At 45.4% G+C, this 26844-nt stretch overlaps 1 protein-coding gene across 2 annotated transcripts; it reads right to left on the reverse strand.

Annotated features, from left to right (window-relative positions):
• Nucleotides 1–462: 462 nt before the first annotated feature.
• Nucleotides 463–26372, reverse strand: USP40 (ubiquitin specific peptidase 40). Of its 2 annotated transcripts, XM_030952810.1 has the most exons (32): nucleotides 26315–26372; nucleotides 23446–23662; nucleotides 23129–23196; nucleotides 22240–22353; nucleotides 21330–21494; nucleotides 20750–20896; nucleotides 19072–19215; nucleotides 17950–18078; nucleotides 17591–17692; nucleotides 16914–17021; nucleotides 16063–16384; nucleotides 15557–15638; nucleotides 14546–14717; nucleotides 13986–14070; nucleotides 13153–13223; nucleotides 11970–12289; nucleotides 11357–11483; nucleotides 10959–11016; nucleotides 10615–10668; nucleotides 10118–10206; nucleotides 9608–9694; nucleotides 8999–9035; nucleotides 8456–8520; nucleotides 8286–8360; nucleotides 7757–7883; nucleotides 6578–6672; nucleotides 5348–5466; nucleotides 4832–4897; nucleotides 4395–4605; nucleotides 4180–4275; nucleotides 3357–3451; nucleotides 463–2460 (listed from the first exon to the last, which is right to left on the reverse strand). In XM_030952810.1, exons 2-32 carry the CDS (start codon nucleotides 23642–23644, stop codon nucleotides 2355–2357), a joined length of 3735 nt encoding a protein of 1244 aa, XP_030808670.1. In that variant the 5' UTR covers nucleotides 23645–23662; nucleotides 26315–26372; the 3' UTR covers nucleotides 463–2354. The 2 variants fall into 2 exon arrangements, with proteins under 2 accessions (XP_030808670.1, XP_030808671.1); XM_030952811.1 differs by lacking the exons at nucleotides 22240–22353; nucleotides 23129–23196; nucleotides 23446–23662; nucleotides 26315–26372 and adding an exon at nucleotides 22083–22228.
• Between the last annotated feature and the right edge of the window lie 472 nt (nucleotides 26373–26844).

The raw sequence follows: 26844 nt of genomic DNA on the forward strand, positions 1-26844 counted from the left end.
AACCAAAAGCAAAAACAAACAAAAACCCCCGAAAAATAATTATTTCCCATAAAGTGGCTTAGTAATCTCTAGAAAACAATTGCTAATTTCTGTCAAAACCTGTTGCTCAAAATAACCAGTCCAAACAACACATTAAAATCGGGATTAAAAAAATTTCCAAGGCTTTTTGTAAGTCTAGGGCATCAGAGTGGCTTTAATTTGTGTCCTGATGGAGGAACCTTCCCTGCCATCCTTGGTGCTTTTGGGAACATGGAACAAAACAAAGCTGCTCCTGCACTCAGAGCCCTGAGCCAGGACCAAGGCAGGAGGCTCAGGAAAAGAAAAAAGCCAGGAATGAGGAAACCTTCCCCAGAGATGGGAATGTTGGTTCAGGAACATTGGAAAATTAGAGCTAATTAATACTCACATCAGAAAGCTATTTGTGCCACTCCCAACCAGTGAGATATCCACAGACAACCCAACTAGGCAGATAAAAATGACATTTTATTTTGTGAAGAACACTTGAAAAATAAAGAAGAGAGCTCTTCCAGGCTTTGCAAGTAACCATCAGAACCCACAGAGTGACCAAGACTCCGTTTTCAAAAGGTGTTTCCTCTCCCCAGCCCTGTTTTCCATGAACTCTCTCATTGTGGAACGGCCCACAAGAGTTTCAAGGAAGAAAACAAAAAAATGCATTTTTTGAGCCAACATTAGAAATAATCCAAGATTGGTTCAGTGCAGGTGCTGCTACATTACACTTGAACAAAGGCACAAAATTCCCACTTGGAATTTGCATTTCAATTTCTCCAAACTTGGTGTTCTCGGGGAGAGACCAGAGTTATTCAAGAGGGGAAGGCTGAGCTCAGTCCAGCTCTCCAGCAGGAACCAGAGGGACTGAAGGGGCAGCAAATAAATCCAACGGGCTGGAACCATGTGGGAACACAAACCTTTGGAATCAGCACCTCTGATCCCTGCTGTAAAGCCAGGCTCCCAAGAACACCTGATATGGAAAGAAGGCGACACAAATGAAGATGGGAAAACATCCACTGCCCTCCCCACTGGCAGCAAATGTATCCATGAAACTGGGATTTCAGGAGCCAAGTCAGTGAGGACATTAAACAGCCCCTTCTGCAAAGCATCAGCCCCAAAAAGTACAGGAGCACCTGCTGAATTCTAAAGATATGCACAGAAATAAATAATAATTGTGTGTTTCATGGTGCTTTTCACTTCTTTTGTTTTGCTGCTAGCAGAGTGTCAGTTTTTATCTTTATGCTGTCTGAAATACCAGAGTAGTGTTAACCTATGAAAGGTACATGAAAAATCTCAGCCAAAATTTGAGGAATCTGCTCAACTGGCAGCTCCCCTTACATACAGCAAATAGGTCAAATATTTACTGCAGCCCCCAAAAGCAAACTTGTGTTTTGTCCTGTCACTGTCACAGATTTCATTCAGGATAATCAGGCTCACTCTGGAGTTAATACTTCAGAGCCTTTGACCTGGAGCTCAGTGAGCTGCTCAAAGTCAGCTCAGGACACCAAGAGAAACAGGTTCTCCAATGTAACAGAGGATCAGAACAGCTAGGAAGGTGGGAAATGAAAAGGAGCACTGAAAATAAATGCAAGCCTTTTTCCTGAGTACGGTAAAACCCACTGAAGATCAAACATTGGATCTGTCCATTTTTTCCCAAACGTTTTGCTTGTTAATGAAGTTCAGGGACAACAAAAATGCCCTAGAAATTGCAAAATGAAGTTTATGGGCAACAAAACAAACCCCAGAGACTTCAAAAATCTAAGATTATGTCCCTGTTGTTCCATATCATAAGATGTCTCCAGGTTTTACATCTTGGCAGATCCTGGACTTGTTCTTTTTGGGCCAATTTCCTACACTCTGCTCAGAGATTTCCACGTTGCCTTCATTCTTAGGGCTGACTCCAGCTCCTACAGACTTTAGAGATAAAGAGAGAAAAGCAAATTCTGGTATCAGCAGCAACTTCAGTGATCAGAGATGGGAAACAATTCTAAAAAGAGATGATTATGACTGCATTAGATCTCAGTAGTGATGGTGCAGGAGGTCAGATCTGACCCAACAAAGCATTTTGGGTGGTTAGAAAAGAGTCACTGAGGGGTTATACAATATATTAATCCTTTTCCTCCTCCATAAAGTGCATTTACTCAGCCTGAGAGTAAGTACCACACTGAGAAAGGGACCTTAAAGCACTTCCCCAAGAGAGAGCAGAAGAAAATCAGAGTTATCCTGAATCCTACAGCCAGTTTGTGCCTCAGGGATCCTCGAAGACGCTTTGGGAGAGCCCCTCTTGCTGCTGGAGCTGCAGGCCAGGTTAGCACAGGGTGGTGTGGGCAGAGCAGCTCCTGGTGCTATCTGAAAACGCCCACGTTGATGGAAAGAGCCACTTCAGGCTTGCGGGGCTTGGCGGGGAGCTTCTCCTCGGGGAACAGGGGATCCTGGGCACGCTCCTGGCGGCTGGAAAACACAAATAACCCGGGTAATGCTCAGTGCTGGGCCTCAGCAGGGTGAGCCTGGCCTTACTCAGAGCTCCAGGGAGCTGTGGAAACAGCCTGGGCCAGGCCAGGCCAGCCAAGGGTTCCTTTTCATCTCCACAGCGTGCTGCTCCAGGAGGGAAAACCACGAGGCTCAGTGGAGGAACACTGAGAGCCAGGAGTTTGAATTATCCAAGTGTTCCCTGCAGGATTACTGGAATTGTGTGCTCTGACAGCACCCAGCTACCGCTGGCCTCCAAAATTAGCCAATTAGGCTCAATCATGTCGCCATGATATTTTCTGAAAAATCCCTTTGCCAGGATTTTTTTTCTCCTGAGAAGCCTCAGAGGAAAAGAAAAACAATAATTATCTGCTGCTGTGGAATGCAACAGGTGCATCTTTGATTGGTCCATGTGGTTGTTTCTAATTAATGGCCAATCACAGCCCAGCTGGCTTGGACTCTGAGAGTCACCAGCTTCTGTTATTCGTTCCTTTCCATTCCTTGCTAGCCTTCTGATGAAATCCTTTCTTCTATTCTTTTAGTGTAGTTTTAATATATCATTTTATTATAATATATATCATAAAATAATAAATCAGCCCTCTGAAACATGGAGTCAAGATTCTCATCTCTTCCCTTGTCTTGGGACCCCTGTGAACACCACCACAGAATCATGGAATGGTTTGGATTTCAGGGGACCTTAAGGACCACCCAGTGCCGCCCCCTGCCATGGGCAGGGACACCTTCCACTATCTCAGTTGCTCCAAACCCCGTCCAACCTGGCTGTGGACACTTCCAAGGATGGGGCAGCCACAGCTCCTCTGAAAAGCAGCAAACAATTTGCATATTTCTAAAGAAAAATGAAATCAAATGCTCACTACCTTCTCCTCTTTTCCAGAGCCAGCTGCCTTTGTTTCTCTTTCCCAATGTCATCCCTGACAGTGCTGAAGTCCTTGGTGTCATCGAGGAGAAGGTTCTGTTACAAAAAAGGATTGGAGAGATCAAAGTCAGAAGGTAAAACTATTTCCTAGCTGACACAATAAATTCCCAGATAGTTTCTTCTGAGTAGTTTTGCAGTGATTAATTTCAAGTTCATTAGAATTGCAATGGTTTGAGTTGGAAGGGATTTAAGGATGATCCAGTTCCACCCCTGCCATGGGCAGGGACACCTTCCACTATATCCCAGGTTGCTCCAAGCCCCATCCAACCTGACCAGGAACAGTTCCAGGGATGGATTTCTTCCAATAGGCTAAAACAGCAGGACAGGACATCACATTTTTCTCCTGCTGCTCTAAAACCCAGCCAGAATGTTCTTTCCTTCCAACTAAGCCTGATTGCTAGCTGAGAGCTCAGTGCTGGGTAATTCCTTTTCACACCATGAAACAGAACTGTCATAGTTCAGTAATCCATAATATGTAACAGTTTGTGTCGATAATGTGATTTGGAAAGGGCACTTCCTTGGATTTTAATCACAATTTGAAAAAAAAAAAAACAAAAAATGAGGGCAAGAAAAAGGATCCAGGAGAAAAATGAAAAGCAGCAGCAAGAAATTTCTTATCAACACAATGCAGTGTCCAAACCCACATCTCAGTACTCCCAGAAATGCAGCAGGATGAGAGAAAACCAGGATAAAATGAAGACACTGCAAAGGGGACATTGCCTGAACCTGATCCTCATGCAACAATTAAATCCAGGGAAATTTACCTTCACCCCAATGATGTCTCCATCCTTCAGGTGGTAAGGTGCTGACTGCAAACTCGCCTGCTTTTTCCTCCTTTTCCTCTTGGAGATTTGCTGTGTCTGAACAGAATCAAAGCAGAAGAGTTTGGAATTCTCCTTAAATTCAATCCCCAAGGAACTGCAGCTCAAACCAACACTCCTTTCCAACAACTGTTGGATTCTGTCACTCCAGCTCTTACCCAGCTAGATATTGGCAGCCACTCAAATCTCTCAGGGAAGTATTTGGCTATTTCAATTTTATCTGCAGGGAGACAATAGTGAGAAGCCACTCTCTGCCTCAGAGCCCAGGTTGTGCATTCCTTGGAGATATCCCACACCAAATCCCGGGAGGTGGAGTAGTCCCTCTCTCCTGGTATTCCCATCTGGACTCGCAGCAGCAGCTCGTGGGGGCTGGCAGCAGGGTGAGAGAATGGAAATTCTTGTGAGCCATGCTTTCAGAATTCCTAGCTTTTTCCCCCCACTCCTGCCCTCCCTCACTTTGTTTGTGGAAAACAATAAACAACTTCCAAGGTTTTCCCACATCCTGAGAGCCCTGAAGTCAAAAGCTGCTCAGTGAAGGCTTTGCTCAAATGCAGAGCTGTAAGAAACAAGAGAAATAAAGACCTCGAGCTCTTACCCCAAATTCTCTTCTTCTTGCAAGGGCTCTATGCAGATTTCCACTCTGGCACCCAGCCTGTAGTCACTGAAAACAGAGCAGAGATTGTCCACATGGCTCAGGAGCTGGGCTGGGACAGCTGGGGGTGCAAGGAGACCTCAGAGCCCCTTGCAGGGCCTGAAGGGGCTCCAGGAGAGCTGGAGAGGGACTGGGAACAAGGGATGGAGGGACAGGACACAGGGAATGGCTCCCACTGCCAGAGGGCAGGGATGGATGGGAGATTGGGAATTAGGAATTGTTCCCTGGGAGGGTGGGCAGGCCCTGGCACTGCCCAGAGCAGCTGGGGCTGCCCCTGGATCCCTGGCAGTGCCCAAGGCCAGGCTGGACACTGGGGCTTGGAACAGCCTGGAACTGTGGAAAGTGTCCCTGCCCATGGGACTGCTGATCTTTAGGATCCTTTCCAACCCAGCCTGAGCTGACCAATCTCCCCCAGTCCATCCCACATCCAGCCTGTTGCACATTCCCCAGGGAGCCCACCTGAGTCTCCTCTTGTTGTCCCGTAGGAGCTTCCCGGGGCCTTTGCTGTCCACTGTCCAAGCTCTGAGGAACGAGGGCAGGGGCACAACCTGCTCCTGGCAGCAGGGCAAGGTCAGAGCCTGAAAAAACAGAAATACTTGGTCAATAATTTTAGCAGCCAGTCTCCCTGGAAAAACAGAAACCCATCGGATTAGCTCCCAAAAAAGAGGGCAAGGTATTGAGATTTATTCCACACCAGCTGTTGCTTGTGGCTATGAGCAAAATATTCACTTTTTAACCTCAAAGGGAGTTGGATTCCTCTCCCTCTCAACAATTCTCAACTCAACTTCCATTTCCAAAGTACCCAATTCCTCTTTTTAACCAGAATTTGAACAACTGGGAGGGAATGAGGCTGTTGCAGTCATTGCCCCAGTCTCCAGCCAAGTGCTGAGCTCCTCTAAGCCCTTCCCAAGGACACAGCACTTCCCATGCTCAGCCAGCTCTCCTTGATCAAGCTGCAAACAGTTCTCCATAGCAGCAGCCTGGCAGAGCCCAAAACTGAAGTCACACCCAAAAAATGGAGCAGAATCAGGTGAGAGATCCTTCCCCATGCAGTTCAAGCAGAACAACCACTGCTTAAACCACACAGAGCCTTTTGGTACGACTGGGTTATACATTTTTGTGGGTTTTGGGTTTATTTTTTTCTTTGGGGTGTTTTGCTTGGTTTGGTTTTTAGTGTATTTAAACCATACAAAGGTCTTGTAGTTTGTGGCCAAACAAAATGAGCCAGACCTTCCTGGCTGGCAAACCTGTGCACCCCAAAGCAACTCCTCATTCATCAGATTCCACATACAGAAACTAAAAAAGATGCAGAAAATTAATACAGGAACAACGTGGAAATGGCAAAGTGGCTTTTTAGGAGGTGCTTGTTATGTGTGTTCTTCCCATGGAGAGATTTTACACTGCAATAAAGACAAAAGCTGCCAGGCAGAGCTTCAGCTGATGTGCAACGAGGCTCCTGCAGGCCAGGACAGGTGACAGGGAGGATGGGGACAGCAGGGACACTAAGGAAGTGTCTGAGCTACATGCTCCAGCTGCCTCTTGGTACTTACCAGTGGCCATGGCATAAACACCATGGCACAACAGACTGGAGACAGGGGAAAAGGAAATAGAAAAGAGCTGTTAATAGAGCTCGAGGCACCACAGCGCTGCTGCTGCTGCTGCACAGTCCAACACAGGAGAACATCTAACCTGCATCTTCAGATCTTCCAGAGAGGCCTCTCCTGCTATCTCTATCCTGCCAGCATAACAGAGATCCAGGCCTGGGTGGGCGGCTCCTGGTGGAGCTTTGGAGGAGGAAGAAACAAATAACAGAAGAGTCAACGTGATTTGTGTAGTCCTGAGAGATAACAGCCACTTCATGGTCACACTTCACTTAGAGAAGGAGCCTGGAGTCCACTTGGAATATCCAGGAATCCCAGACTGGTTTGAGTTGGAAGAGACCATAAAGGTGACCTCATTCCACCCCCCTGCCATGGCCACATCCAGCACACAAAATACACCCCAGTAATTTCCAAACCGTTCCCATATACTGCAAATTTCAGAGCTAGGAGCAGTCATTGCCACTGATAAATAGTGTTAGTTATTGGGCAAACCTACTGCAAGCAAAGCTAAATTGCTCTTAGCTCCACTACTGGAATCAGCAGGGGAGGAAGTAAAACTCAGGAAAGGTCTGAGGCAGAAGGAGAAAAATGCAAAGGAAACTTCTGCAAAGGGAGGGGGGTCCTGCCCTGCAGCACAACTCAGCACCAGAGGAATATTACTTTTAATACAAAATGAAAAATCAATTTGTTCCCCATTTTCCAATTCTCTTATTTCCACTTCATTTTCTCCTCCTTCTCAACCCTCACTTGATTTTGCTGCCCTGGCTGGTTTTGGATTTGACCTTCAGGAGAGCAAACACAGTTAAAAACACTGCATTTAAGATCTTTGATACTATGCAAGCTTTACCCATCCTTCCTTTTACAGCTTCCCAAAAAGCAACACAGCCTGAAGGGAATTCATTGTGCCTTCAGGAGTCTGGCATTTGAAACCAATCACATCTGTGCTCATGAAGCAGATGCTTTACACTGCTGCCTAACATTCTAATCTATGTTTGAATTTTCTGAGACTGACAAATAAAGAGCCCCTGCTACAAAATTTAGTGGTGTTTTGAGCAAATCCATCTGAGGAACATCCCTACAACAGGATTATCCAGCACTGATGTCCAAAACTGCATCTGTCTCCTGAGTGGTCCTTTCACCATAACCTTGATGCAACTCATGCAGCCCTTCCCAGGTTTCAGAAGGGTTTTAAGGCTTTGGATTAAAATTTGGGTTTGACTTAAAGAGCAACCACAGATGATTCCTTTCAAAGCCTGGCCAAACTCACCTGCTGCAGCAGACACCTGCAAAGCCTCCATCTTCCAGGTGATCCCATTCACCTGGTCTTGTGCATTCTCTCCATGTTTCTTATGGCTTGAAGGCTTCAACCACCAGATGGGGATTTTCAGGAAACCCTGGAACAGAAAATACCAGGTGGCTCCTCAAGTGTTGTGTGCAGGCAAGGTGAAATTTCACCTTTAGCACAGGAAGAGAGAAAAGATTTGTTTAAAACTTAAACTTTTGGAATGGGCTGCCCAGGGTGGAGTCAGCACTCCTGGAAGTGTCCAAAGAATGTGTGGATGTGGCAGTGGAGGATGTGATTTAATGGGGAACATGGTGGTGGTGCAAAATTAATGATGCTACAATTTTGAGAAACAACCTCTTCAGGGCCAGGTTGGACAGGGCTTGGAGCAGCCTGGGATAAGTGGGAGGTGTCCCTGCCATGGCAGGGTGGCACTGGATGGGCTTTAAGGTCCCTCCCAACCCAAACCATGGTGGGATTCCAAGTCTCCAGACACTGCCCATTCTCTTTTTACCTTTTCTGGAAGCTTTCCTTCAGTTATAACCAAAGTGTCTCCTCTGCAGACGTTGAGCTCCTTCAGGGTGGCATTCTGCAGGAGGAGAAAGCACAGGATCCCTGTGAGCCCACAGCTGCCTTTCTCCCCAGGGAGCAAAGAACCAGGGGATTAAAACAGGCTCCTCTTACCTCCTGACTCAGTGCTTCCCCTGCTTCGTAGCACCAGTCAATCCTTCTCAAATGCCAGTTGTCACCTACCAAAACCAAAAAAGATACACACAGAAAACGAATCAGTCAATAACACCAGTGTGGGAAAATATTACAAAACTCTTAACAAGTGTCAAGGGTCCTTTTTCTTTTGTTCTTTATTTTTATTTGCTATCTAAACACAACTCTGGCTAAATGAATTATCATTTTCATCTTCCCCAGATCTTTTGCTGTATGAAAAGAATCTTTTATTTGCACAGATCTCCCTTCCTCACCTATCTAATTATTTTCCCTGGTTTCAGAGGAGAGAAGGAATTCTCATGTGTCAAATTATCACTTGAATCTATGGCAAGCTCTTTAAAAAAAACCCACTATATTATAAAAACTTCATGTTTAGAATTCTTTCCCCTCCTCCCATTACAATGACACAGATCAATGAAAAAACTTACACAGTTTAGGGTAGGAAAAGCTGTCTTAAAAATATTTAAAATTCCTTTAAAAAATGTAAATAACAACACAACTAACCTGATAATCCTGATTTCTCCAGCATTAAATTGAGACACTGAAAGAAGACACACAGGATGAGAGTTGTGTCAATGCTGAGGCTGGGAAATAAATTTTTCAGTAAACCTATGTTAGAATTTTCTGACATCAAGAATGATTGATTGCTGGTCAATTATTAAAATATAAATTAAATATAATATTATATATATTTATATATTATATAGATGTAAATATAATAAATAAAAACATATTATATATTATGTATCTAATATATTAGATATATAATATATATAAAATATAATTAGATAGACAAGATGTACTTGGGCTATATATTAAACCCTTCATGGATGAGATGGTTTTCAGGCAAAAAATTCACCACACCAGCTGAGCCAGCTTTCCCAAGCTGGTAAAAAATTAAACTTGTGCCATCAGTTTGTGCCTTTACTTGAAACATTTCTGCCCCAGAATTTGCAGATGCACTTTAAAAAAAAAAATCTATAAGCTGCAAATTCAACACTGGACTGGTAGCACCAGAGTTTCCTTCACTCTGTGCATGGCTCTTCCCAGCTCCTCTGCCTCCAGGTCTGTGCAAGGAATGCTGTCCAGGAGCTTGGGAGCAGCCAGCCTTACCTCTCTGACAGAGGCAGTCTCCTCCACAACTATCTCCATCTCAGGGCTACAGCTTTGGTCACTCCCAACCATGAAGTACAGGAAGAGCTGAAAATCCAAAAGCAAACCACCAGAATAAATATGGAAGTGTAGGAACAATTCCTGTGGCAAGAACGTCATCAAAAATGACATTCACACTAAAATGGCACAAAAAGCAAAGATAGTAGTGTTATGGCCATCAGCAGATCCTCATTAGCCATGCCTGGTCTCTAGGAATGCACAACCACTCCTTCCCCTGCAGATCAAGGCCAGGTTGGACAGGGCTTGGAGCATCCTGGGATAGTGCAAGGTGTCCCTGCCCATGGCAGGGTGTGGAATTGGCTGTTTTAAGGTCCCTTCCAACCCAAACCATTCTGGGATCCTGTGATATTTACAACTTGCACGTTCCAAGAGCAACATTCCCCCTTTTTTTCCTTCATTCTCTTTAGGAGAGTCCCTGCACCAGGCTCCTCCCATCCCACCCTGCTGTACCTGAGTGGAAGTTGGAGCTTTCCCACGGCACAGCCCCAGCAAGCTTCCCATCTTCAGCTCTGCCTCCTTGACTGTGTAATCCTCAGGCACTTCAGGGAGGACAAACAAAAACATCAATTTTATCATCCTCAGAGCAAGCTAAAACCCTTCAGTGCTCTCCTGAGAGCTTGCTTAGCCCTGACAGCAGATCTGTGAGTGTCCTATGAGGAGAACAAAAGCATGGAGATCTCCCAGAGCCCATCAGGAACACAGGTGGATTAGGAATGTAAGCAATAAAACCAAGCTGAAGATTCAGTTTAACCCCTATCTTTGTACTGGTACTGTTAATTAACTTTAAAACTGGAAAAAAAAACCCAAACAAACACACAAGTGGTTCAGTTAAGCCTGGGAATCAGTGGAGTTATGTGTGGGTAACTTCTCCCAGGAAAGGACAAACAAAGCCTCAAAACCTCCCCAGTGAATTCCTTACAGAACAGTGATTCAATAAATCAATTTACCTGGAGACAGGAGTTTCCCATTGCCACCAATGGGTCTAAGACAGCTCTCGTTTGCTGCAGCAAAAAGGGCAGGAAAGAGAGAAGTATTAAGTAATTAAAACAGGAATGAAATAGGAATTTAGCTCAGAATTTCACACAAGTAACACCTTTAAGATTAATTATAACAGCTTTATCTCAGAGGTCTCCCTCAGTGACATAAAAAATAACTGGAGAGAGACTCCCTGAGACTCCAGCAACAGTCTCAGCTTTTATTCTTTCACTGAAAGGAAAATCCTACCACTAAACCTGCTCAAAAGCCAGTAAATTACAGCATTATCAAACTGATAAGGCAGCTGAACACTTACCCAGCTCCTCCTCCAGCTGAAGCTCCCGGATGGCTTTCATCTTGATATCTGCCATCACCTAAAAGGCAGGGACATTAAAAGGGATATGAACACCTCCAGCCTGGAATGCCACCACCACCCCTGCTTGCTCGAGTGCCAGTGGACAAAGATAATCCTTCCTTTCTCTTCTAACTCTGGCTACTGACACCATCTCAAACTTCCATTTACAGGGTGGCCCAAAGAGAAAGGTGTTTGACACTAAAACACTGCACTGGTTTAAGCTACCTGCAAATACCCCAGGGATTGTAACTCTGAGGTCAACACTAATTTCAGCAGGGAAAAGCTTCATCCCTGAGGCTACATGGAATGAGCTGGGCCAAGAGCAGGGGCCAAGCTGTTCAGGAAAGCAGAGTCCTTACTGTTTCAATGGTGGCAGTGATTTTAACGTGTTTCTGCTCCTCTTCCCCCCCACAGAAGTTTTTCACTTGGAGCCAGCTGATGTCATAGGTGAAGGCAGTCAAATTCCCACTTGCCACGTTGACAAAGCTGTGGGAAATCAGCAGTGCAAAGACAGTCAGAGACAGGAAAACTAAACATTAGCAGGGCTACATCACTCACCGGCACAGCTCCCAGATAAACCAACGGTGCCAAAGTTGTTCATAGTGATGGCATCTCGCACAGCAGAGGCCTCAGGGGGCACAGAGTGCCATGAGACCACAAATATGCCCCTGGCAACTTTGGATTCACTGAGCATGAGTTGTTCCCACCAGGTTTTTCCCCCTTTACAAGGGTTAAATCAAAGGTTGTGACTGGTGTTGCATTGTGAGGGCAAGAAAAATCTAACAGCTGATAAATAACTGGTCTCCAAAACTTAAGATGAAAATACTTGTATTTGTAAGCTCAAAGTGATAATTAGTTACAAGAATATATATATATATATATAGTATAATTTCAACTAAAGTATAATTTGAACTAAAAGGTTTTGCCAAAATTGCTTTTTTGTTCCATTACAATCATAACCAAAAACGTTACCTCTGGTCATGGCTGTCTAAGATCAGCACAGAGCAGCCGTCCCTGAGCCCCACACTTCGGACTGTTTCCTTCATGTCCTCCTCACGGAAAACTTCCCAGTTCTTGGCTTCTGGGTCTGCTCCTGAGCCGTTTTTGAGGATGATGCCCCCGGCTGGAGCCAGGGCAGAGTGCAGCTGCGCCAGGCTGGTGCTGCAGGAGCAGACGTGCCGGGCCTCGCTGAAGTGCTGCCCCTTGCCGCCCTCGTTGTGCTCGGCCAAGCGAAGCACGTTGAGCACCACGGGCTCGTGCTCAGGGCCCGTCAGCACCTTCGTGCCTCCAACCTGAGGGAAAGCAGCAAGGAATGACAGCTTTGGGGGGAGCTGATCCAGAAAATACAGGGGAGACTAGGCAGGGAGAAAATTGAGGCCAAACTGGATGCTCTCCTCTCACAAACCAACCTCCTCGGAGCAAATTCTCGTACTGAACAAACAACCCACGGGTGTTGGGAGAGAAGGAAAAATGTTATCCAGAGCAGCTGTGGCTGCCCCTGGATCCCTGCAAGTGCCCAAGGCCAGGCTGGCCAGGGCTTGAAGCAGCCTGGGATAGTGGAAGGTGTCCCTGTCCATGGCAGGGAGTGGAATGAGATCCTGAAGTCCCTTCCCAAACCATTCCATGGTAAGCAGCTGGGAAACCAGTGGACCCTTGGCAAAATCTAGGACACAGCAATTTAGCCCCTCAGGACATTAAAGAATTACCCAAATGTGACTGAACATTGTGACTTTACATTTTAAAAGCTTGATCTTTCTGATATTCAACCTAAATTCAACCTAAGCTCCTTGCTGAAGAAAATTTAATGACATAAAAGCTCCAATAGAAAAAACGATACCAAAAATAAAACCAAGACAAAACCAACTCTGTTACTACATGTTTGGGTGGTTTTGTTTAGTTTGGGGTCTTTTTTTTTGTTTTGAGAAAGTCAATATCAAATGGATAGTCTTACAATAAAAATAATTTTAAAGTAGCATTTTATTCCACTAGAAAGACAGAATAAAATGCTGTGCTTCACAACCACTTCCAGGTTAAGCAGAAGCCTTAATATCAAAAGGAAGATGGAAAACTACAAAAGCAGCACAGATTTCCAGGAGACCTTGCACAGTCTTATCTCTTCAGAGCTGACAAGGAAGGAAGTGCTTGGTTCCTTTACCTCTTTCCCATTCCAGACAAAGATGTCTGCTCCATCAGCCAGCCCAATGCCATCCAGGGTCAGCTCATCTCCTAAAAAACAGGAGCAAATAATCAAGTTCTTGCTCCCCACAAAACACACAAACAGGATCAGCAAGTTTTTAAAAATCACTACATTTAAAAACTGTACAGGCATGGGGATGAATACTTAGAGCAGCTCTGGGTGTCTCTCTATTTTGATGTCAACACTGTGGAGAGTTGGGTTATATTCTGGTTCAACAGTGATTTTCTGAAGCTGACCACAGAGAACATAACATTTGAAAGTTACTGAATAAGTTGTTACAGACTGCCACTTAGAATTGCCTAACAAAGCAAAGCTGGAGACAAAAATGACAGTTTGAAAAACTGATGTACCCTTAATAAATTAATGAACTCTTCATGTGAGCATTTCCCTCTACAAAATTCCTACTTCAGCTGAGTCTAACCTACATTTTCCTTTGATGTCACCCTGGCTCCTCTCTTCTATCCTCTCCTCCACCTATTAGGCCAATCCTATGAAAGCAAACATCCACAAGCAAATCAAGGGCAAGACACAGACTGATACATTCTTGTCAGCAAATGTGCTTAGCTTGCTTGAGATCTGCATTCCACAACAAAGATTTCACAGCAAAGTCTCAAAAGCATTCATTCCACTAGTAAGAGTGAAATAAGTAATTTAAATCATTAAACATGAGTTTGAGCTGGAAGAGTGTTCAGTAATACACATCTCCAGGATGGCTTACAGATGAAATCTTTGATGGCTGCAGGAATTCAAATACAGCAATAGCATGGGGGCCTGGCATGCAGTGCTCTTACCATCAAGCACCTGGTACAGATGTAATCCTGCTGGTAAAGGCTTGGCCATGCTGAGAACCATGTCCCCTTCCCAAGACTCCAACATCTAGTTGGGAAAAATAACCAGAAAAATCATGTCAAATAACAGTGAGCAGTAACTCACAGCACTCACAATAATGACAATCTGCTGAAAGCTGCCACAGCCTGGCTCCCAAGCTCACTTGGTGGCACTTAATTGGTGACTCTTTGAAAAGACAATGACAACTCTGTCACAAAATGAAATATTAAGGCTGGAGTTCTGCAGTGTCAATCCATGGCCATGCACATGCTGCCCAAATAGAATAAATTAGCTGATGAGAACTTTGAAGTCTCCACACTTAAAATTCCAGCAATTTTATGGCTTCAAGAACAGACCCCACACCACTCTTTCCTCCCATGTAAACTCATATTAAGTTTTTAGCCTCCTAAGCTCTGTTTACTGTTGAAAATTTCTCCTTGACACAACGACTGCAGCATAAATCTGTTTGTAAAGGTTGCAGGGGCTCAAGTGGAAAGGAAGCTGAGTTTGCTGGAGCAGGTACCTGGAACACTGCCTGCCGGAGGTCTCCCAGGGTCTTCCTTCTGTCAATTGTCAAATCCACCACGCTCTCTTTCCAAGAAAGTGAAGGATGCAAAGCCCCATTGTGGAATTTATAGCAGGAGCTCAGGTGGAGGTGTAAATCAATGCCATTGTTTGCTGAGTCACATTCAGCTCTTTGGGAGAACAACACAACAAAGTGGTGAATTTAACACCAAACAGATGTTTCTGCGCAGCTCTCCTGGAACTGATCCCCCCAGGGCTAAACTCCCTGTCACATCCCCTCCTCCTTTATACCTGTCCCTAGCTGCAACAGCAAACCTTTTAAAAAATAAAGGAGTGGGATTCACTCAGAAACAGAATCCCAGGATGTTTTGGGTAGGGAGGGACTTAAAGTTCATCCAGTCCCACCCCTGCCATGGGCAGGGACACCTGCCCCTACCCCAGGCTGTACCAAGCCCCATCCAAGTGGCCTTGGATGCTTCCAGGGAAGGGGAAGCCACAGTCTTGTGTGAAATATCCCATAAACTGTAACTCTTGTGTCTGTATTTTGATATCTTAACTGTGATTCAGGTGTATCAGCACCTGTGTCCCTCAACACAAGGGAAAGTTTTGTCTGACCTGAATACCACAAGCTCTTGATTTTTCTGGCAGAGAATATCATTCATCTGTGCATTCCCCATAAACCAAGTCCTTCCCCCTTCTCCCAGTGAGGAATTCCCTCTATAAACACAGTTAAGATACCACATTCCACTCTCTTTCCAGAATTGCAGTGATTTTCACCAGAAAATGGTACAATTTGAAACTGTATGTTTCCCTTAAAATTCTGTAGGCTGCCTGCTAACAGGGAAGGCAGGGAACCAGCAGAATATGGATTTAGAAATTATATTCTTCAATTAACCTCTGACATTGAACCATTTCAGTTCTGACTCTGCTTAAGGAAATTTCTTTGCTTTTGAATCCCTTGCAAGTCCTGCAGATAAGAGCTGTTTTGAGTACAGTGACACCCATATACCTCTTTTTTTGCAGCTCTGTATTAGCAGCATTCATTTCATTCAGCAGGTGCTCAGGAATTTGGTACCTTGGATTTCCACGTGCTGCAACAAAAAAACATAGGCTTAAAATGTGGTTTGGAAAACAAGAAAAGTTATCAAGAGGAGACATTACAGTACAATAATCACTGAAAACTCAACTGCAGGATGATATAAAGAACAAACAAATGCTTTTACTCCTTCCAATCAACCTTTCTTTAAGGGAAATTAACACATAAATGCCATTAGCAACAACATGTATTTGTTTCAGCTGATGCTCTGCCATTATTTCTGGAGCATGCTAAAAAAATTAGTCAGCTCCAGCCAACCAACACATCACCATGTCCCTGTACCTTCATTTAATTCTCTTCTCAAATGATCATTATAAGGAAAACTGGTGAAAATAAAGCTTGGAAAGGACAAAAAAGCACTCCAGAAAAAATGTCAAAGCAAGAAGCTCTCTCAGAACCTCCAGATGAGCTTTGTGTACCTTCAGGGGGCCTCTTCAGCTGAGCTTTTCTGTAGAACAGCATGTAGGCACTCTCTTTACCCTGGAACTGCTTCTCAATGTCCTTCTCCTTGATGGGCTGGACTTTGGAATCATTCAGATCAAACCAGTGGCACCCAGCAGAAGCAGCCCTCGGCCTTGGGAGTTTTTTCTCACAGTTCCACTGGACATCATTCTTCTGGGAGGGGTGCTGGAGATTTTGTCCATGAGAATCCAGCTTGAACAGGAGCTTGTGTGTTTCCTTCAGGCTGACCTTATTTCCATCAGGACTCAGCTGGAATATCTGAGGATGATTCTGCAAATACTGAAAGGGAAGCAAGGACAGGATGAAGAAGATGCCAAGTTTTAAATGCAGCAGCGTGCATTAAGCTGCCCCACCTCATTGTGAAACATAAACCTCATTAATTCAAAACTCATTTTATGGTGCCTCCTCATGTATTTTTCACAGTTTACCTCTGTAAAAGCCTCACATCTACACTTCACACCTACATTTCAATATTTCTTGTGGAAACTGCAAGTATCTCCCTTCAAAAAACAAGCAAATATCAGTTTTCCACCTATCTACAACACAAATGCTGAAGTATTTTCCTTAAGACATCATAAAATACAGCAATGAATTGGAAAATTGCACTAGGAAAAAATACACAAAGTCTCAGGCAGACAATTCCTTGGGAATCTTATGTTCCCCAGCCTGCTAATTCACATTACAAACCTCTCCTTGCACATGCTAATCCAAGGGTCCATATTCTCAATTATCATCCTCCAGACTATTCAAAAATAATAGAAATTATTATAAAAGCTATCTAAAACCAAAACTAGCAAACTGTGATTACCTTTCGTAATGCTCCATATTGTTTTCTGTATTTCTTATTCCAGGACACCCCTTTCTTCTCCAGTAATTTCTGCCCTAATTGATCCACAGGAATTTGTTTCGCTTCTTCCTGCAGAGAAATGAAAAACCCAGGTAACAAAGGCTACAAAAGTCAAGGGGTCAACACAAAGAAGCCAATTTGGAAGTGTTTTAATCATTCCTGGTTTTTAATAAGCTACTGCAGAACCATATGGAGCTGTGTCAGGGGGATTTAGGTTGGATATCAGGGAAAGGTTCTTCCCTCAGAGGGTGCTGGGCACTGCCCAGGCTCCCCAAAGAATGGGCACAGCCCCAAGGCTGCCAGAGCCCCAGCACAATGCTCTCAGGGATGAACAAGCTAGGATTGGTGGGGTGTCTGTGCAGGATCAGGAGCTGCATCAATGCTCCTTGTGGGTCCCTTCCAGATCTGGATATTCTGATTCCTTTTGCAAGAGCTTTGGTGAGCAGCTTTAGAAATACTCCAAAAGGACCTCAGTCTGTACCAAGAGCCACTGTTAATATTAAAGCCAAGCTTTAAATGCTTCATGCCAAGCTCAGAAGAGCTCTGGACGTTTAATCCTGCCCACTCTCACAAACACCAACTCCCTGCAGGTTTCCCTAGCTCCAAAACCAAAGCAATGAACTCCTTACATACCATACCTCTGATAAAATCCCTTTTAAGACTGCCAGTGGATTTTCTGTTTCTTTGGCATTCTCAGTGTCCCTTAAAGCCTTCTCTTCAATCAGACCATCCTCTTCTTCCTGGGTGAGAAAGACACTCACAAATATTGTGGTTTCACACACAAATAGAGGACTGGAGTATTCTGTGCTGACATCACCGTGCACAATCTAGGAGTGTGAAGGACATTCTGTTAAACTGCTCTTCTCAATGAGGCAGGACACACAAAGCCTCATTAAAATATTAATTAAGTTTGGATGCACAGTCATCAACCAGTTCTTAATACTTTTCTGCAAAGCACAACCTCTAAAGCAAGTAAGAAAAGCTTTTAGGGACTTACTTGGAGTTGCCAGTTTCCTAATTCATCCACATCTCTGATATAAACATGATAGTGTCCTCCATAGCAGCCACCTTTGTGTATAATAACAGAGAAGAGCTCATACATGTACTCTGAATCATCCATCTCAGTCTTTAAAAAGAAAAACAATAATTGTAACAACAACTGAGGTCAGTCTCTCACACAAGGACAGCTTTATACCTTTAGCATCACTTCAGAGATTTCTCAGTGTGTGTTTGCATATGCAGACACTGAAATGGCTTTTGAGGGCTGGGGACACAAGGAAGGACTGGCACAAGGCACAGGCTGATAAAACATAAAATCCCAGAATGGTTTGGGTTGGAGGGACCTTGAAATTCATCTGGGTTCCTGCCAGGGGAAGGGACAACTTCCACTAGCCCAGGTGGCTCCAGATCCTGTTCAAGCTGGCCTTGGACACCTCCAGAGATGGGGCAGCCACAGCTCCCCTGGGCAATCTGTGTTATTAAACAAGCAGGATTCTGAACCATACTGGAAACTTAATTTTCAATATCACTGTTTGTTCACAGCCAAGCTTATTTTGTCTAAAAGACGAGAGAGAAAAGAAGCAACACTTAGAAACCCTAAAACTAGGGAGGGGGGACAAAGGTTTCCCCAAATTCTAACACTGAGAAATTTCCAAGTTTGCATTGCAACACTTCAAGAAGAAAAATGTCTGTTCCATAAGAGTGCCTCTGTTGTTTAAGAATCAAAATTTGTCATCCAAGCCATGGCATAACTCAGTTTATAACCAGAAACATATTTATGAATGCAAACAGAGATTCCTGAGAAAAATGGAATAACAACTGGCACCTAAAGCACATATAGATCAATTTATGCATGATGCTATCAGAGAATAACCAGACAAAAATAAATTTTCATTTCCATTTCCAGATAATTATCTTCCTATCAAGGAAAGGTTAGATGACTTTTGGGTAATTATTTTACCCTTCCCCCTCATAGCTACATGGTAGCTCAGTTCAAAAGCGGAGGAGGACACCACAAAGTCACTCAAAAACGTGACAAAATTCAAAATAAACATAACCTTGGGCTGCAGGTGCTCTGCTGAGCATACAGAAAATTTTAACAAACGTTAACAGTGCCCACCTGCTCACAGAAAGGCTTCAGGTTGATCTGGATGGGGAATGTGTAGCAGCTTGTTTCCTTGTACCTCTCACACTTCTCAAAGTCAAAGTTGAACCTCAGGAGGGAGACGGTGAGGAAGGGAGGCAGCTTGCGTAGTTTAGCAGACTGGGAAGGGATTTAAAAAACATTTTAAGCACAGACCCAGAACAAAACTCTGCTTCCACCTTGCTGTGGTCAAATCCCTTTCCACCAAAGCTTTGTTACCACCTGAGACAAGATCAGTGCCCTCATTTTTGAAATGTCTTCACCAATTCTCAATTTCCCTTCCAACTACACAACCTAGAAGCGACCCAGATCTTGTCCCCCTGTTGAGTCCCACATCCTCCTCGGTTGGTGATCACCAGTCCCACACCTGATCCTGCCACAGCAAATAAAGGACAGTGGTGAAATTTCAGTCAGTAATGATGTTTCCACAGCCCATGGGCTCTATGCAGGCAGTCACAGGAGCTAAAGTCTCTCTCATTTCTACAGGGGAGCACCCTCCAGGCAGGAAAGCCAGGAAAATCCATTTTAATGATTCCAGATTAATCCAGATCCGACCACTTGATGGGTGAGCCCATCAAGAACCCTCATGAGAACTAAAACCAACCATCTTGTACCACCTATGGCAGCAGGTGTGGGCTCCATGGCCACATTTCTGAGCCTTTCCAATGTCTCCATCCTCCTCTTTGCTGCCAGAGCCATAACAGGAACATACACACAGGGTTTAAGAAATCCCCTGAATTAGGAATTCCCTTTGCATCCACAGCCTGGCAACCCCCAGCTCTGTGACTTCCTACCAAAATTCAGAGCTCCCACTCTCCTCCTGCATGGATGAGCACTTGTGAGAGGCAAACTTACCCTGTAGTGCCTTGAACCCAGCCCAGTTAAACCCCAGCCAGCCCTTGCAACAATACACATGAGGCACTGCTGAGAGCTCCTGAACTCCCAAGTCACTGATTAACCCGGCCTGACCTCAGCTTCCCTTTGAACCACTCCTTCCACATCCAGAGGGCTGCAGGGTTTGGATTTCACCCATCCTGCAGGAGGCCCAGGGGCTCTGCTGCTGTGACAAGGGCAGAGGGCAAAAACAGCCTGAGTCTGCTTCCCTCCACAAAAACAGAGCAAAAAATTCCATTCCCTGCACACAGCAACAGCTGCCCGTTGTTCTTCTCTCTCATTTGGGTTCTCCAGAAGTGAGTTTCCATGATTTCTCCCATGGCACATTTTTATTTTATGCTCTAACTTATCTTTCAGCCAATCCTCCAGAATGCCCAGAGCAAGGTGCAGCACAGGTGTTGAAGGAGTCAATACTTCCCCAATCACACCACACTCCACATTAGGGACAAAAAACTGCAACAACATTTGGGAAATGAGCCACAGGAGCTTTTCTTGACATCCCTGCTGAGGTTTTATAGAATCCCAGAATGCTTTGGGTTGGAAGGGACCTTAAAGCCCATCTGGTGCCACCCTCTGCCATGGGCAGGGACACCTTCCACTATCCCAAACTGCTCCAAACCCAGCCTTGGACACTTCCAGGGATTCAGGGGCAGCCACAGCTTCTCTGGGCACCCTGTGCCAGGGCCTCCCCAGCCTCACAGGGAAGAATTTTTTCCTAACATCCCATCTAACCCTACATCATCCCACCCCAAGGTGTTACCTTTGAAGCTTCAACCAGTTTATCACAGGCTCCACATCGATACAAGTTGTCATTCTCAAAGTATTCTTCCTCCACGTACATGTTCCACAGGGCCTCCTCCAAGCCAGCCACACCTTTCACTGCCACTGTGAGGTCTAAGAAATCCTCCTGTGCAGAAAGGACAACAAGAAACGAGGTTCTGAGGGGTGTAAGTTTGTGATTAGAAAGATACCCATCTTATTCATCACTGTGATGGGCAAAAAAACCCCTCACACAGCCACAGAAATTAATTTTTAAAAACTGACTTTTTAAATTACAAAGAACATGAAAGACTGTCAAGGTATGCTTTGGTGTTACCTCACTTCACTCTGTGCTAACCACATCTACTAAAGGCAGGGCTTGTGAACTCAGAAGATGCAAAACATTTGGGTTTTTTACCTCTCATTTAGAAAATGCAGCCAAAGACCTACAGTCCAGGATTCACTACCTGGACTCAACAAGGCACTCAACAAGGATGACATCATTTTTGGACTTTAAAAACAAGAACATTTAAAGTCAACAGCCTGAAGAGAACCTCCCAGTGGGAGATCCCTAGCTTTACCTGTCTCTCACTGACGTTCTTGCACTCCTTACAGACAATCTGGTTGACAACAGTGCCGTGGTACAGGCGGTTGATGAGGTCGTGGCCTGATGTCCCCACCAGGGAAGTCTCCAAAGCACTGAAGAGGATCCTGTTCAATTCCTGCACATCGTGCTGCCTCATCTCCTGCAGGAGAGAAACCCAAACAGGAAGGAATGAATCACTGCTGTGCATGGCCTGTGGCTCAAAAATAACGTTTCAAGTGTCCCAGAGTCTCAACGGCTACTCATACATTTACTCCTTGAGTAGTAAAGTACTACATCTATTATTGTTAATTTGGTGATGCTACAACCCATCTAAGACACTTTCACTTGAATAGAATCATAGAATTTCAGAGTGGTTTGGGCTGGAAGGACCTTAAAGATCATTTTGTTCCACATCCTGTCACGGGCAGGGACATCTCCCACTATCCCAGGTGGCTCCAGCATGGCCTTGGACACTTCCAGGAATCCAGGAGCAGCCACAGCTTCTCTGGGTACCCTGTACCAGAGCCTGCCCACCCTCCCAGGGAACAATTCCTCCCCAGTATTCCACTTACACCTGCTCTCTGTCAATTTGAAGCCATTCCCTAGATTTAGATTAATCTCTGACTGACACAGTTCAACTTGGGTAAGAATCTAAGTATCTGAGCCTGTTGGAAAAACACTCCTGGTAAAAACAAAGGAAAAGCAACTGGAATTGTATCTAAGAGAACAACCATCTTCTGTTCCTCACTGCAAACAACTGCCATGGGCTCCATGGGGAGATCCAAGAGCTGACCCAACCCAGCGTCCTTTCCGCAGCTCGAAGGATTTTCAGGTGTTTCCTAAATGCCAGCCTTGCAGAACCCCTGTGTGTGCAGGGAGAGGTGTGTGGGGATGGAGATGGGCACCTCGTGGCTGCTCCAGCCGAAGCTCTCGGTGAGGTCAGAGGTGGATGCAGCCTGCTGGTCCAGGAGCAGCAGCTGGGCAAACAGGCGCTGCAGCTGCAGCGGGATGATCCGAACCTGCCGCGGCAGCAGGGAACAGAGTCAGACACGGCCCCACAGCAGCCAGCCCAGCAACAACAGGGGCAACTTACCACCAAGCTGCTGATAAACCACCCCTGGGTGATAAACCACCCCCCTGGGTGATAAACTCCCCCTGCCTCTTTCGTAACACACACAACTCGCTTCACACCAAGCAGTCAGACTCCGTTCCCAAAAATCTGCAGTGCCTCACCTCACACATCCAAGTGGGATGGTTTGGGGAGGGAGGGACCTCAAAGTCCATCCCATTCCACCCCTGCCATGGGTAGGGACACCTCCCACTATCTCAGGCTGCTCCAAGCCCCAGTGTCCAGCCTGGCCTTGAGCACTGCCAAGGATCTGGGGCAGCCACAGCTGCTCTGGGAATTCCATCCCAGCCCATCCCCACCCTCCCAGGGAACAATTCCTAATTCCCAAAATCCCATCTAGCCCTGCCCTCTGGCAGTGGGAGCCATTCCTTGTGTCCTGTCCCTCCATGCCTTGTCCCCAGTCCCTCTCCAGCTCTCCTGAAGGGTTGGTGGAGGGGTGGAATGAGGTGGGAGGGAGAAGACCTCAACAGAAACAGACTCCAAGTCTGATTTCTGAAGTAAATCCTGATGGCAATGAAAGCTTAGAATGCTGTGGAAAATCCAGTATCAGCCAGACCAAACTGCCTCTCAGTGTCAAATTTAGCTTTTCACTCATTTTCCTAGGTTTCACATGAACTGCAGCCATATTCCTCCAAATCTGTGATGAACAGGAAATTTCCCAGCACCTTTGCATCTGGTTTCCTGCTGTCATCCAGAGTGCCAAGTTCTTCAGGTCCCAGGGAGAACAAAGCCTCTGCAAGTGGTAAAAAAATTATTATTTAAAAAGACAACATCCCCTCCCTAAAAAATTAATGTATTTTAATGTCAAACACTATGATTTTATTCTGCAATAATTTATTTAAAGTGAACTGTGCCCCAAAACCACCCAGGTTCACTGTGTTTCTCTAAATAAATAACCAGAAGTGCAAAGATCAATCCCAACAGCAATCTCTACTAAAAGATCAATCCCAACATTATTTTAAGAAGGTTTTGAACACCTCACCTCTAAATTCAGGGGTGAAAAGCAGAGTCTGCAGAAGGGAATTGAGGTAGCAGGTCCCACCCTGATTTTTGATTCCACTGAGGTTGGTGAAATCCCTGGGAGCTGGAGGCTCAGACTCTCTGGGCTTTGATTTCTTCCCTTTCCCATAATGATTGTTGGAAATGAAGGAAAAATCCTCTTCAAATAAGTCCCCAAACATTGTGAAGGCAGAGGAGTCCTTTAAAAAGATACAAAATGAGTATTTAGTATAAAAAATGCAGTGGAACACACCCACCTCAAATCCTCTAAGATAAACCTGGAAGCCCTGACTGAAGAATTTGCTTGTATTTTTTCCACCTTATTCTGGTCATTCTAAAAATAACCCCACGTAAAAATGTAAATTAATGTAACAAAAAAAGGGTGAATTAAAAGCATTTCTGTTACCACAGGTCTGAGCAGTCTCTTCACCAGGATCCAACCCACCACAACTCCATTTTGCACAAAGCTGTTATTTATTCCTGCAAGTGAACTACCCCTCACCTTGGATTATCCTTACCCACCTCCTCCAAACCCCTGGCACTTCTTCATCTGAGACATCAAAGCTGAAAGATTTTCAAGTTTCACTTTCCTAATGAACATAAATAGGAACTAAACCACTTTGCATCAGCTTCTCCTCTGAATGCAGCTCCTGACTGCCTTCAAATCTCTGTCAAGGCCCCTCCTCCCAAGCTGCTGGATGGAATTCCTGGGCTTGGCACTCCATCCAAGCTTGCTCCCAGCCCTCATTCCTGTTTCCAGTCAAGCCTGCTGCACTTCTCCTCCCTGCAGCTCCTCCCAGCAGCTCCTGAGTGGATGGTGTGTCCCAAAAAAAGGGCCATATCCAGGAGACACCACCCACCCACCACTCTGGAGAGGCACTCGAGTGCCAAATCCTCCCTCACTCCTTATTTCTGGATCCTGCTTCCCTTAAAAACCACACAGGAATAGCAGCTGGAAGGGATTCTGGGTGGCCCAGGGACAGCTCAGAGTACAGGGCCTCAGGCTGCCAGGAATCCACGGCAGGAGAAACCAAAATCCTGGAATAAATCCATAGCAAGGGATCCCAGAACCTCTCTAATAAATGCATGACAGGAGATCCCAAAATTCTCTAATACTTCCATGACAGCAGACCCACAAATCCCTCCAAGAAACCCATAAAATTCCCAAACCCCTCTAATAAATCCATAGCAGGAGGTCACAAAACCCTCTAATAAATCCACGACAGGAAATCCCTAAAACCCTTTAAGATATCCATGACAAATGATCCCAAACCCCTGTTTGGGAGCTCCCAAATCCCTCTAATAAATCTATGGGAGCAGAGCCCAAACCCCTCCAAAAAAACCCATGGCAGGAGATCCCAAACCCCTCAAATAAACCCACAACAGGAATTCCCAAAACCTTCTAATAAACCCACAGCAGGAGATCCCAAAACCATTTAAAAATCTGTGACAGGAAATCCCAAATCTCCCTAATACACCCATGGCAGGAGTTCCCAAATCCCTCCAATAAACCTATGCCAGGAATTCCCAAAACCCTCTAGTACATCCATGTCAGGAGTTCCCAAACCTCTCTAATAAACCCAAGGCAGGAGATCCCAAATCTCTCTAATAAACCCTCTAATAAATCTATGAGAGGAGATCCCAAATCCCCCTAATACATCCATGGCAGGGGATCCCAAACCCCTCTAAAAATCTGTGACAGAGGATCCCAAATGCCCCTTATAAACCTATGGCAGGAATTCCCAAACCCTTTCAATAAACCCATGCCATGAGTTCCCAAAAATCCCTAATAAACCCAAGGCAAGAGACCCCCAAACGCCTCTAATAAACCCATGGCAGGAGTTCCCAAAACCTCTCTAATAAACCCATAGCAAGAGATCCCAAACCCCTCTAAAAACCTGTGACAGGAGATCCCAAATCTCCCTAATACACCCATGGCAGGAGTTCCCAAATCCCTTCAATAAACCTATGCCAGGAATTCCCAAAACCCTCTAATACATCCATGGCAGGAGTTGCCAAACCTTTTTAATAAACCCATGGCAGGAGATCCCAAACCCCTCTAATAAATCCATGGCAGGAGATCCCAAATCCCTCTAATAAATCTGTGACAGGACACCCCAAACCCCTCTAATAAACCCACGGCAGGGGATCCCAAACCCCTCTCATCAATCTGAGAGGCAATCCCAAATCCCCCTTATAAACCCAGGGCAAGAGTTCCCAAACCCTTTCAATAAACCCATGTCAGGAGTTCCCAAAAATCTCTAATAAATCCAAGGCAGGAGCTCCCAAATGTCTCTAATAAACCCATGTCAGGGGATGCCAAATCCCTCTAAAAATCTGTGACAGGAGATCCCAAACCCTTCTAATAAACCCATGGCAGGAGATCCCAAACCCCTCTCATAAACCTGTGACAGAGGACCCCAAATCCCCCTTATAAACCCATGCCAGGAGCTCTCAAATGTCCCTTATAAACCCATGGCAGGAGTTCCCAAACCTCTCTAATAAACCCAAGGCAGGAGATCCCAAATCCCTCTAATAAACCCATGGCAGGGGATGCCAAACCCTCTAATACATCTGTGACAGGAGATCCCAAATCCCCCTAATACATCCATGGCAGGAATTCCCAAAACCCGCTAATAAATCTGTGACAGGAGATCCCAAACCCCCCTAATACATCAATGGCAGGAGATCGCAAACCCCTCTAATAAATCTGTGACAGGAGATCCCAAATCCCCCTAATACACCCACGCCAGGAGACCCCAAACCCCTCCAATGAAGCCAAGCCAGGAGCCCCCCGAGCCCGGCAGTCTCCCCGTGCCGACGACCCCCGGCCCCTCAGAGCGGCCACTCACCGTGCCCGGCCCGGCCCTAGGGCCACGGGCCCGCGGCCGCCGCCATATTTGTTGTGTGGCGCGGCGCAAAGCACGCCGGGACCGGCGGCCCGCGGGGAGGGGCGGGGCGGGCGCGGGGCATGCCGGGAGTTGTAGTTTCACCGGCGTGAGGGCGGGGGGGTGCCATGGAGCTCTGTGGGATCTCCGTCCATGGAATGTTCCAGGAAACACTCGATGAGGGCTTGGAGCAAGGTGGGATAGGTGAAAGTGTCCCTGCCCATGGCAAAGGGTGCAACGGGATGAGCTTTAAGGTCCCTTCGAACACCAACCATCCTGGCATTCTACAAAGACCAACTCCCTCTTTCAAACTCTTGTTTTCTGTAGTGGATTTATCACAGGCATTTAGGATATCCTGCCATGGTTTTATTGGAAAGGTTTTGGGATCTCTGGCACGGATTTATTAGAGATGTTTGAGGCTCTCTTTTCATGGGTTTCTTAGAGGGGTTTGGTGATCTCTTTCTGGATTTGTTAGAAGTGTTTGGGGTTCTATT

The sequence above is a fragment of the Camarhynchus parvulus genome, chromosome 7, assembly GCF_901933205.1.
Source record: "Camarhynchus parvulus chromosome 7, STF_HiC, whole genome shotgun sequence".
Lineage (NCBI taxonomy): Eukaryota > Metazoa > Chordata > Aves > Passeriformes > Thraupidae > Camarhynchus > Camarhynchus parvulus.